At 44.1% G+C, this 13617-nt stretch overlaps 1 protein-coding gene across 10 annotated transcripts in view; it reads left to right on the top strand.

Moving 5' to 3' along the window:
- The window catches only part of LOC114427111 (dentin sialophosphoprotein-like), a 130504-nt gene that overhangs the window by 97503 nt on the left and 19384 nt on the right, over nucleotides 1-13617 (top strand). The window contains exon 28 of one of the 10 annotated variants that reach the window (XM_028394906.1): nucleotides 8313-8511. The exons of the other annotated variants lie outside the window; for them this stretch is intronic. Within the exon in view, the coding sequence (XP_028250707.1) occupies nucleotides 8313-8316 (4 nt within the window). The 3' untranslated portion in view covers nucleotides 8317-8511. Of the gene's footprint in view, nucleotides 1-8312; nucleotides 8512-13617 lie in introns of those variants that run through there. 10 annotated transcript variants of the gene reach the window in all.

The raw sequence follows: 13617 nt of genomic DNA, 5'->3' as shown, positions 1-13617 counted from the left end.
GAGGTGAGATGTTTAACTGCTGTTATAACTCAACATGGAACTGTGTGTGTTTTGTGTAGATGTGTTTTGCTGACGTTCCTTTCTGTCTGTGTAGGTCTGTGTGCGACACGTCCATGAGGAGAGACGGGTCAGAGGGTCAACACGTGATCTGTGAAGAGGTCAAACTTTAAGATCCACACACACTTTGTTAGAACACGAGTCCATATTTTTATGTCTCAGTTTTGATGAGCACGTCAGTGACGGCCTCTGCAGTCAGACTGTCCTCCATGTTCTCACATGTAGAAACAGACAGAGTGAATGATAACACACAGGTTCATCACTGTCTGTACAGTGGAACATTAAAGTCGGTGCAGCTCACTGTGGACTCTGTGTGTTCTCTGCTCTCAGTTCTTCCTCTCACTGTGGACTCTGTGTGTTCTCTGCTCTCAGTTCTTCCTCTCACTGAGGATGAGGACGTTCAGAGAGGAGTCTCTGTCTGTAGGTCAGTGTCAGAGAGACAGGCTGCTCCCTTCAAAGCAGCAGCAGGGATCAATCAGTTCAACATGTTGCTGCCACTGCAGGAGAGGCTGAGACTGGACGTGTGTTTAAAGAGTGTTAACAGCTGCTGGGATTATAATCTGATTATAATCTGTGCATCATCAGAGACAGAAGATCCAGTTATTACCTGCAGCAACAAGCCCATCAACAACAAACATATAAACAAGGGATCATATCTCTGCTGTTCTAGCGTCTCTTCACTGGCTCCCAGTGGACTCAAGAATACACTTCAAGATCCTTCTTCTAACCTACAAGGCTCTTCATGGACTTGCTCCATTGTATCTGCAGGACCTGATTGTACCATATGTTCCTAATAGGACACTCAGATCTCTGAGTGCAGGTTTACTTGTAGTTCCTAGGATTCTTAAAAGGCACCGCTACTATGGAGCCAGTTACCAATCTGGGTCTGAGAGGCAGACACTGCCTCCACCTTTAAGACTAGACTTAAAACCTTTCTGTTCAGTAAGGCGTACAGTTAGCCTTAGACCTAGTGTGTAGGGCTACAGAGGGGCTGAGAGCATCCTGTCCAGCTGCATCACTGTGTGGTACGGAGCCTGCACCGCCACCTGCAGGAAGACGCTTCATCGCATAGTGAGAGCAGCTGAGAGGATCACCGGCGTCCCTCCCCCCTCCCTCCAAGACCTCTACGACAGCCGTCTCACCCGAAAGACCCTCCGCATCTCAGGAGACCCCACCCACCCTTCACACCGCTTCTTCAGTCTGCTGCCATCAGGAAAGAGACTGAAGCCTCCGGGCCAGGACCAGCAGACTGAGGGACAGCTTCATCCACCAGGCTGTCAGGAAGCTGAACTCTCTCCCTGCTGGGCCCCACTTTCTCCCCCTTCCCTCTACAAAAGAACCCTGACAACAGCTGACTTTGACTTTGACTTTGATAGTTACAGTTGCCACAGGTAGAACAGGTGTCACAGGGCTGATAAAATCTTAACTTTTAGCACAGCTATGCTGCTCTAGGCCTACACTGTGGGGCACAAACATGATCCACTGAGAGGTTTCCCTCTGACCTCTGACCTCTGACCTCTGACCTCTGACCTCTACTCTCCTCAGTCTGGCTCATACTGGTAATATCATCTCATAATCTGTGTTCACTGTCTTCCTCGTAGTTTTGTGCCTCTCTCTCTCTCTCTCTCTCTCTCTCTCTCCCTCTCTCAGACCTGCAGTCCGGCCCCTGATCTGACCTCAGGAAGCTGCACCCTTTTACAAACATCGCACTTCCTCCTGAAAGTTGAGGACGAGGCAGAGCTGCAGCTGCTGTGACGCAGTTACACAGAAACAAACAGTAAGTTTTCTTCTTACATGGATTTTCTCCACAGTGAGTTTTAACTTAGATTGATTCAATCTGTCTCAGCTTGTTTAATCTGTCAGTTCTTCTCTCAGAGCTGTGACGCTTTAATGATGCATGTTTTGTTCAGCTGGTCATGAAAGTGAAAGTTGTTGAGTCCTGTGTGAACAAAGGCTGTTTCAGCCACTCACTGATTAATCTCTACTTATTAGCTGAAAGCCTGAAAGTCCACAGTGTTTATCTGGGTGTTAGTTTTTATTTAGTGATTTATTTTGTTAAAGCTTGTGTCAGGCTGCTGGTTAGTTAGTGCTGAGCAGTGTTAATTTTGTTGACGAATCATTTTCGTCATAGTTTTCGTTAACGACCTTTTTTTGCTGATAAAAACGAGACGATAACTAAATAAAAACTAACGCACGGTGCCAAAAACGAAGACGAAATGGATTGACACTTTCGTCAACGAATAAAAACGAGACGAAATTAATGATGGAGACGAGATCCAATCAGAGCAAATTTTGTTTGTGGAAGGGAGGGACGAATCAGGAGACGGCGGCAGAGAGCCAATCAGAAGTGATCTCTCTGTGTAAGGACGTTGCGCCGCGATGCTGGAAGAAGGCGTACTCATGCATGGTAACGCAACACAGGAGAACAGACACACGGACACGTTTGATGTCAAGACAAACTAGACGGTTTGCAAACCGTGTGGAGCGACTATCAGCGGTAAAAACACAACAAACCTGAAGCGACATTTGCAGACGAGTCATCTTAACTTCCGCTCAAAGATACACGTGACAAAATCTATAAATGAAGACACCGCTGCTGATGGTTTTACAGCATGCGACCTGTTTCTGAGTTGTCACTGAAGTGTTTTGCTGTAGTTATGGAGGATTCATGAGGAAGGTCATGACTGAACAGTGTGTTCAGGGAGAGCAGCTCACTGTTCACTGCTGCTTTTGTGAAAAGGTAATAGCAATTAAATAAAGAGGTGTTTGTTTCAAATAACACAAGTTAAAGCTGTGCCTGTTTTATTGCACAATCAAACCTTAATTATTTCATGAAAAAATATATATCATAGAATTTTAGTCGACTAAATCCACGGCAGATTTAGTCGACTAAAATTCTTTGATATTTAGTCGACTAAAACTAGACTAAAACTTTAAAAATGTTGATGACTAAAACGTGACTAAAATCAAATGACATTTTAGTCACAAGACTAAAATAAAAACTAAATCAGAAATTGCTGCCAAAATTAACACTGGTGCTGAGCTGAGATAAAATGGCCGACAGGGGGACACACACTGCACACTATATAACCTGTGAGGTAAATGTGCTATTATGAGACAAATATGAAATATGAATGTATTTAATTCAGACAGAACGTGTTGTGTTCCTCTGATTATTCAGCATAGTTCACAGGAAGACCTGCAGCTCATGAAGCTTTGTCTTGGATCTTGAAGCTGTCTTTGACCTGATGCTGTTTAAAGAAGACAGACCACATGAAGTGAACTTGGAAAGCTGCGTGTAAATAAAAGCGATCAGTAATGGTCACATGGTCAGATATATATAAAGATATGTACAGGTGGACTCAGACAGTCGTCAGCTTCACCAACATTTTGCACTATGACAGAAACATGATGCCACTTTAATTTCTAAGGATTGTAATGAGGCCGTAGTTTTATTCATGAATGAACCGCTGCTGTCTGAAACACTAACTCACAAACACAGAACACCTGGAGCGCCCCCTGCTGGCCGGCTGCAGTATAGGTCATCAACCCCACCTCCTCCATGTTAGTGGATGGAGCGGATCATGGAAATAAAATCAGCTGGATGTGCTGAAGACTGGAGAGAACTGTTTCTCTGTTTGATATGAACTAAAGACACAAAATATTTTCTATGAACAACAAGCAGAGTCATGGTGTTACCAAGAGGACACACAAAGCTAACAACTGATGTGTTTATTCCTGCAGGTACACAGGGAGTAAGTCAGTGGAAGAACATGGAGGATTCAACATCCTGTGGACAACATGTCACAGAGGATGAAGCTGACAGGTGAGGTGATGTCCTCTAATCAGCTCCAAACACAGTCTGAGTCTGTCACAGCAGTTCTTCCACTCTACAGAGCTCAGTCAGTGTGAAAGTGTTTAACATGCAGCAAGTAGCAGCTGATGATGACATGATGTGTTCTTGAAGCAGTTACAGCTAGCTGCTAGCTTTAACTCTGTCACTTAGGGGAGATTTTATTATTAAAGTCAGACTGAGACCAGAAGAGCAGAAAGTGTGAACCTAGAAGCTGGAGCATTCAAACTTCTTCTGTTTCTCTTGATTCTTTTTCTTCTTTATTACTCTTCCATGTGTTTTTCAGCATTTTTCAAATTTTTGAAGACATTGCTTGTATTTTTCTCTATTTATCTGTTTTCAATTTTTGATTTTTTTTAGCCCATTGAAAATAATGGAGAATTAAACTCCTCTATCTTTGACCTTCAACTACTTTGTCACACAGGGAGCTCTTGGAGCGGGAGTGGGAGGAGTGTGAGCAGAAGTGGGAGGAGTATAAGCGGAAGTGGGAGGAGTATAGGTGGAAGTGGGAGGAGTATAAGTGGAAGGGGCATGCGTGGAAGTTCCAGAAGCTCCTGTCAGAGGTATTTATCCTCTTTGTTCAGCTCAGTGTGTTGTGTTGATGTTGACAGGAGAACAAATGACAGAATCATCACACAGTAACTGTCCATGTAGAGCTGTTAGCAGTGACCTCAGTGACCTCTGCTGTGATAAGTTACAGCTAGCAGGCTAATGTTAGCTTGTCTACCTGCTAATATCATCTGCAGCAGAGTTCAGTCTGAGTGGATGTGATGTTGAACTAACATGACTTCAGCAGCTGATGTGGTTCATGGTACAAAGTTGTAGAAGGTGCTGCAGGGAGGATCTAACAACAACACATGAACCACACACAAACAACAACAGCTTCTGACTGTAGTGTTAAGAATGTTTAGTTTCTAAGTCCTAGAACCTGATGGAGGCTGCTGCTCCACCCTGACACCGTCTCACAGTTCAATGTTTGTCTTCACCTCAGGTCTCAGGTGAACTTCCTGAAGGTCCTGCCCCTCCTCTTCCATCTCCGAGGTAATGTAATCATCATTTCCTGGTCTCCTGGTGTTCTAGGTGCTCTGTCACTGACTCACTGACCAGCTGTAACTAGCAAACTATCAAACCTCTGTGTACTGTGGTGGTTTAGTTTTGTGGTTATTAAGCTTTTTTCAGCCCATTGAAAATAATGGAGAATTAAACTCAGTTTTAAATAGAAAAAAAAACAGAAAATAAGTCACTGTAAGAACATGGAGGATTATTCAGGTTTCTATGTCTCAGAGCATGAAGCTGTCAGGTGAGGTGATGTCCTCTAATCAGCTCCAAACACAGTCTGAGTCTGTCACAGCAGTTCTTCCACTCTACAGAGCTCAGTCAGTGTGAAAGTGTTTAACATGCAGCAAGTAGCAGCTGATGATGACATGATGTGTTCTTGAAGCAGTTACAGCTAGCTGCTAGCTTTAACTCTGTCACTTAGGGGAGATTTTATTATTAAAGTCAGACTGAGACCAGAAGAGCAGAAAGTGTGAACCTAGAAGCTGGAGCATTCAAACTTCTTCTGTTTCTCTTGATTCTTTTTTGATTTATCTGTTTTCATTTTTTTTAGCCCATTGAAAATAATGGAGAATTAAACTCCTCTATCTTTGACCTTCAACTACTTTGTCACACAGGAAGCTCTTGGAGGTCCGGGAGCAGGAGGAGTATAAGCAGAACTGGGAGGAGTATAAGCAGAAGTGGGAGGAGTATAAGCAGAAGTGGGAGGAGTATAAGCAGAAGTGGGAGGAGTATACGCAGAAGTGGGAGGAGTATGAGCAGAAGTGGGAGGAGTATAAGCAGAAGTCCCAGAATCTCCCGAAGCCAGATGAGGTATTTATCCTCTTTGTTCAGCTCAGTGTGTTGTGTTGATGTTGACAGGAGAACAAATGACAGAATCATCACACAGTAACTGTCCATGTAGAGCTGTTAGCAGTGACCTCAGTGACCTCTGCTGTGATAAGTTACAGCTAGCAGGCTAATGTTAGCTTGTCTACCTGCTAATATCATCTGCAGCAGAGTTCAGTCTGAGTGGATGTGATGTTGAACTAACATGACTTCAGCAGCTGATGTGGTTCATGGTACAAAGTTGTAGAAGGTGCTGCAGGGAGGATCTAACAACAACACATGAACCACACACAAACAACAACAGGTCCAACACACTAAACACACAAAGAGCTGCTGTAAAACACAGACACACTCACAGCACACATGGAGACTGAGCATGTGCACCAACAACAGGATGCAGTTCACTGAACGGCCACAGGTGTCACTGTGATCAAGTGTTTTCTGACTGTAGTGTTAAGAATGTTTAGTTTCTAAGTCCTAGAACCTGATGGAGGCTGCTGCTCCACCCTGACACCATCTCACGGTTCAATGTTTGTCTTCACCTCAGGTCCGGGGGACAGTTCCTATAGACCTACCCAGTCATCGTACCTTTTCTTTTATAGGGTAATGTAATCCATCATTTCCTGATCTCCTGGTGTTCTAGGTGCTCTGTCACTGACTCACTGACCAGCTGTAACTAGCAAACTATCAAACCTCTGTGTACTGTGGTGGTTTAGTTTTGTGGTTATTAAGCTTTTTTCAGCCCATTGAAAATAATGGAGAATTAAACTCAGTTTAAAATAGAAAAAAAAAACAGAAAATAAGTCACTGTAAGAACATGGAGGATTATTCAGGTTTCTATGTCTCAGAGCATGAAGCTGTCAGGTGAGGTGATGTCCTCTAATCAGCTCCAAACACAGTCTGAGTCTGTCACAGCAGTTCTTCCACTCTACAGAGCTCAGTCAGTGTGAAAGTGTTTAACATGCAGCAAGTAGCAGCTGATGATGACATGATGTGTTCTTGAAGCAGTTACAGCTAGCTGCTAGCTTTAACTCTGTCACTTAGGGGAGATTTTATTATTAAAGTCAGACTGAGACCAGAAGAGCAGAAAGTGTGAACCTAGAAGCTGGAGCATTCAAACTTCTTCTGTTTCTCTTGATTCTTTTTCTTCTTTATTACTCTTCCATGTGTTTTTCAGCATTTTTCAAATTTTTGAAGGCATTGCTTGTATTTTTCTCTATTTATCTGTTTTCAATTTTTGATTTTTTTTAGCCCATTGAAAATAATGGAGAATTAAACTCCTCTATGTTTGACCTTCAACTACTTTGTCACACAGGGAGTTCTTGGAGCGGAAGGAGGAGGAGTGTATCCAGGAGCGGGAGGAGCGTGAGTGGAAGTCCCTGGAGCTCCTGTTTTCAGATGAGGTATTTATTCTCTTTGTTCAGCTCAGTGTGTTGTGTTGATGTTGACAGGAGAACAAATGACAGAATCATCACACAGTAACTGTCCATGTAGAGCTGTTAGCAGTGACCTCAGTGACCTCTGCTGTGATAAGTTACAGCTAGCAGGCTAATGTTAGCTTGTCTACCTGCTAATATCATCTGCAGCAGAGTTCAGTCTGAGTGGATGTGATGTTGAACTAACATGACTTCAGCAGCTGATGTGGTTCATGGTACAAAGTTGTAGAAGGTGCTGCAGGGAGGATCTAACAACAACACATGAACCACACACAAACAACAACAGGTCCAACACACTAAACACACAAAGAGCTGCTGTAAAACACAGACACACTCACAGCACACATGGAGACTGAGCATGTGCACCAACAACAGGATGCAGTTCACTGAACGGCCACAGGTGTCACTGTGATCAAGTGTTTTCTGACTGTAGTGTTAAGAATGTTTAGTTTGTAAGTCCTAGAACCTGATGGAGGCTGCTGCTCCACCCTGACACCGTCTCACAGTTCAATGTTTGTCTTCACCTCAGGTCCGGGAGACAGTTCCTATAGCCCTACCCTGTCCTCCTCCCTTTTCTTCTTGGAGGTAATGTAATCATCATTTCCTGATCTCCTGGTGTTCTAGGTGCTCTTTCACTGACTCACTGACCAGCTGTAACTAGCAAACTATCAAACCTCTGTGTACTGTGGTGGTTTAGTTTTGTGGTTAGTTTAAAACACAAACACATGATGAGCTCTTTATCACTTCGACTGCTTGTTGTGGAAACTCTTCTGTTCTGGTGAAGAATGAAATAGAGGCCGGCCGATAAGGTTTTATTTCTTTGCAAACAAAGGTCAGTCAACACGCGAGCGGTCAGAGTGAAGAAAGACTCCAAGCATGGGGAGAAGGGAACAGTTACACCTGGGTAAGGCTTGCTGAAATTGCCATTATAATCGCTCCTTTTGATTATTAATCATGTACATATGTTCTAAAGTGTCTCTTTGTCTTCTTCAGTGATTTTATTGTTTCTTTGTCTTTTTGTCTGACAGACACAGGCGCATCTTTGGATCCTCTGACTCCTTGGATCAGTCTTCCAAGAGGAGGTAGGATGTTCTGCAGGGTCCTTCAGGGAACAAGTGATCCAGAGTTTCCTCCTGACAGAGTTCATCTTCCTGTGAAGATAACTAGCAAACACTGACCAAACCAATGACACATCAGTCACACAGTGGAGCTCAGAGGACCAGCTGATTGTTTGCTGTGAGCTTTTAACCCTTTAGAGGAAATGAACCAAATACAGAAAGAAACCTCACCCTGAACCTGTGGAACAAACCAGAGAGAACTTTGTTCTAAGTCTGTGAAGACTTCAAAGACAGAACAATAGTTAACGAACAGTCTTCCAGACTTCAGGGCTCAGTCTGGCTGAGACAGTGATGAACATGTTGGATCCATGTTTTCTTCTTCAGCTGCTGTCAGCTGAGAGATTTGCTGCAGTGATGTTATTATGTTGATGCTTTCATAACATGTGGAGACGTGTTCTGATAGTTTTATTAACACACTAACACAGAGTGTCTCCATGTCTGACAGAGCTGCACCAACCAGCCCTGGATCCTCTAAAACCTGTGATTTATTGATGAAGAGTGACGGGTCCAAAGGTCAAGGTGTTGATTTTGAAGGATCAGATCCTGAGAGGTGAGTGTTTGCAGCACAGACACACACTGCACACCTCTCCAACAAAAGATGAGCTTTATGAACAACAAGCAGAGATCCTGAAGCAGTAAGAGTAGACTGGAACTGAGACCAGGGACCAAACAAAGAGCAGCAACACAACCTGATGAAGGTGAAGCACACAGTTTAAATACACAGGGAGAGAGTGAGCAGACTCAGGTGGAGACAGGAAGTGACACAAGCAAACAAAACTCTGCAAAGAAAACTGAACAGGAAGTCAAACTATGAAGAAGAAAACATCAACAAATATTAAAAAGCTCAGAGAACAAAGCCAAAGATTCTAACAGAGGAACAGACCACCATGGAGTATGACATGAGAATATTTTCACTTTTATATTTTCATGTGTTCATGTGACGACAGAAGAAGACTGAACATGTGGACATGTTAGCTACATCACAGCTAGCTGCTGGTCCTCTGATCAGGACCAAAACCCAGACTGAGTCTGTGTCTGATGTGTCTCTCTGTGACTGCCAGATCCTCTCCACCAAGACCTGAATGCTTAAGACCCCAAACCCCAGATGAACCTCTGCAGTCCTGGAAGCTCCTGATGTCACGCAAGGTATTTATTCTCTTTGTTCAGCTCAGTGTGTTGTGTTGATGTTGACAGGAGAACAAATGACAGAATCATCACACAGTAACTGTCCATGTAGAGCTGTTAGCAGTGACCTCAGTGACCTCTGCTGTGATAAGTTACAGCTAGCAGGCTAATGTTAGCTTGTCTACCTGCTAATATCATCTGCAGCAGAGTTCAGTCTGAGTGGATGTGATGTTGAACTAACATGACTTCAGCAGCTGATGTGGTTCATGGTACAAAGTTGTAGAAGGTGCTGCAGGGAGGATCTAACAACAACACATGAACCACACACAAACAACAACAGGTCCAACACACTAAACACACAAAGAGCTGCTGTAAAACACAGACACACTCACAGCACACATGGAGACTGAGCATGTGCGCCAACAACAGGATGCAGTTCACTGAACGGCCACAGGTGTCACTGTGATCAAGTGTTTTCTGACTGTAGTGTTAAGAATGTTTAGTTTCTAAGTCCTAGAACCTGATGGAGGCTGCTGCTCCACCCTGACACCGTCTCACAGTTCAATGTTTGTCTTCACCTCAGGTCCGGGAGACAGTTCCTATAGCCCTACCCTGTCCTCCTCCCTTTTCTTCTTGGAGGTAATGTAATCATCATTTCCTGATCTCCTGGTGTTCTAGGTGCTCTGTCACTGACTCACTGACCAGCTGTAACTAGCAAACTATCAAACCTCTGTGTACTGTGGTGGTTTAGTTTTGTGGTTAGTTTAAAACACAAACACATGATGAGCTCTTTATCACTTCGACTGCTTGTTGTGGAAACTCTTCTGTTCTGGTGAAGAATGAAATAGAGGCCGGCCGATAAGGTTTTATTTCTTTGCAAACAAAGGTCAGTCAACACGCGAGCGGTCAGAGTGAAGAAAGACTCCAAGCATGGGGAGAAGGGAACAGTTACACCTGGGTAAGGCTTGCTGAAATTGCCATTATAATCGCTTCTTTTGATTATTAATCATGTACATATGTTCTAAAGTGTCTCTTTGTCTTCTTCAGTGATTTTATTGTTTCTTTGTCTTTTTGTCTGACAGACACAGGCGCATCTTTGGATCCTCTGACTCCTTGGATCTGTCTTCCAAGAGCAGGTAGGATGTTCTGCAGGGTCCTTCAGGGAACAAGTGATCCAGAGTTTCCTCCTGACAGAGTTCATCTTCCTGTGAAGATAACTAGCAAACACTGACCAAACCAATGACACATCAGTCACACAGTGGAGCTCAGAGGACCAGCTGATTGTTTGCTGTGAGCTTTTAACCCTTTAGAGGAAATGAACCAAATACAGAAAGAAACCTCACCCTGAACCTGTGGAACAAACCAGAGAGAACTTTGTTCTAAGTCTGTGAATATAGTAAACAACAACAACCAATCATTTTACAGACTTGAACAGTTATTATAAATACTGCTTTACTGTAGTGCATTAGGGTATTTAGGTAATTAGCACCTATTCATGGCTATCAACCATAATTAACATAAATATCAGCTGCCTTACAATCAACAAAATTTAAAGGTGTCTGGACTTGTAGAGTTTTCTTAAAGACATTTTGCTGCTCATCCAAGCAGCTTCATCAGTTCTAACTGTTTGGTGGGGAAACATGGTTTATATGTGGTTACAGACCTCAGTGGGTGGGTCTGGGTAAAACATAAAAAAACTTACAAACAATAGCACTAAATGTTTCCATACTTACCTGTGATGTTCTGGCTGACTGGGCCAGGTGTGTCTAACGACTGGCTAACGACTATGAAACTGCCGGAGGGGGACTGGTTGACAGCCCTTTGTTCTTACTGTGAGTATGTGCAAACTTCCTGGGAATGGATGGAATCACTGCATTGTATGTGGTAGAAAGATGATGTCTGAGGCCACCACCTCTGTTAAGGGAAGATTTTTCCAGCTTAACATAGATGCTTCCTTGACTCCTCTTTCATACCACCTTTCCTCCCTGTCTAAAATGTGAACATTGTTGTCCTCAAAGGAGTGTCCTTTGTCTTTGAGGTGGAGGTGAACAGCTGAGTCTTGTCCTGAGAGGGTGGCTCTCCTGTGCTGAGCCATTCTTCTGTGGAGTGGTTGTTCAGTGACACAGCCACATATGAGACACTGAAGAGGGACCCCACCGGAAACTACAAGAAGAAACTAGTCAGCTACCTACAAAAACTGGAGAAGGACCAAATCATCAACCGCAAGCTCTACTTTCGACTGTATCTGGGGGAAGCCACTCCACGCCTGTATGGACTCCCCAAGATACACAAGGAAGGAGTCCCCCTCAGACCCATCGTCAGCAGCACAAACTCAGTCACATACAACGTGGCTAAGCACTTGGCTGAACTCCTGACACCACTGGTAGGTGACACACCACATCACATCCACAACTCTCAGGACTTTGTGAACAAGGTGGAGAAGATCCAAATGGACCCAGACGACACCATGGTCTCATTTGATGTCACCTCCTTGTTCACCTGCATCCCTACATCAGAAGCCACAGAGATGGTAAGGACTTGCCTCACACAAGACAGCACACTGAAAGAGAGAACCAACCTAACGCCAGACCACATCTGTGACCTGCTGGACCTCTGCCTGACCACCACTTATTTCCAGTACAATGGGAACTTTTACAGACAGAAGCACGGCTGTGCGATGGGATCACCTGTGTCTCCTATTGTGGCCAACCTCTACATGGAAGAAGTGGAGAGAAGAGCCCTGAGTTCCTATCCTGGAACCACCCCCACCCACTGGTGTAGATATGTGGATGACACCTGGGTTAAAATCAAGACCAACGAAGTGGAACGGTTCACAGAACACATCAACGCAGTGGATAACAACATCAAGTTCACTCGCGAGGACACCAAGGATAACAATCTGGCCTTCTTGGACTGCACAGTACATATTGAGGAGGACAGGAGCCTCAATGTGGAAGTGTACAGGAAACCCACACACACGGACCAGTACCTGTTATTTGATTCACACCACCCACTGGAACACAAACTGGGAGTCATCAGGACCCTGCAGCACAGAGCACAAACTGTACCAACCAGCTCAGAGGGGAAGAAGAAGGAGCAACACCACATCAGGAAGGCCCTGCAAACATGTGGCTACCCGAAGTGGGCACTCATCAAAGCCACAAAAACAAGACCCCCCAACAACAAGAAGAAGGACAACACCAGGCTGAGAAAGAACATCTCCATTCCATATGTGTCAGGAGTATCAGAGAAACTCTGCAGGATCTTCAACAACCATGACATCCCGGTCCATTTCAAACCTATGACAACACTGAGACAGAGACTGGTTCACCCGAAGGATCAGATTCCCAGGGAGAAACACAGCAATGTGATATATGCAGTCCAGTGCAGTGAGGAATGTTCTGATCTGTACATTGGAGAAACTAAACAACCACTTCACAGAAGAATGGCTCAGCACAGGAGAGCCACCTCCTCAGGACAAGGCTCAGCTGTTCACCTCCACCTCAAAGACAAAGGACACTCCTTTGAGGACAACAACGTTCACATTTTAGACAGAGAGGAAAGGTGGTATGAAAGAGGAGTCAAGGAAGCCATCTATGTTAAGCTGGAAAAACCTTCCCTTAACAGAGGTGGTGGCCTCAGACATCATCTTTCTACCACATACAATGCAGTGATTCCATCCATTCCCAGGAAGTTTGCACATACTCACAGTAAGAACAAAGGGCTGTCAACCAGTCCCCCTCCGGCAGTTTCATAGTCGTTAGCCAGTCGTTAGACACACCTGGCCCAGTCAGCCAGAACATCACAGGTAAGTATGGAAACATTTAGTGCTATTGTTTTTTCAGTTTTTAAGTTTTTACCCAGACCCACCCACTGAGGTTTGTAACCACATATAAACCATGTTTCCCCACCAAACAGTTAGAACTGATGAAGCTGCTTGGATGAGCAGCGAAACGTCTTCTAGAAAACTCTACAAGTCCAGACGCCTTGCTTCAATCTTCTCTACGTATGATGACCTGGATGACTGAGAATCTTCATCAACAAAATTTAAAGGTGTTTTCACTCACCGCTGAGTCACAGTATGTACGAGCTTTACCGTGTTTCACCTCACCAGGTCTAGTCTATAAAGTTTAACTGTAACAAT

This window comes from Parambassis ranga, chromosome 22 (genome assembly GCF_900634625.1).
Source record: "Parambassis ranga chromosome 22, fParRan2.1, whole genome shotgun sequence".
NCBI classification, from domain to species: Eukaryota; Metazoa; Chordata; class Actinopteri; family Ambassidae; genus Parambassis; species Parambassis ranga.
Note: the sequence above shows the minus strand (reverse complement) of the source record. Positions and strands in the feature narration are given on the sequence as shown.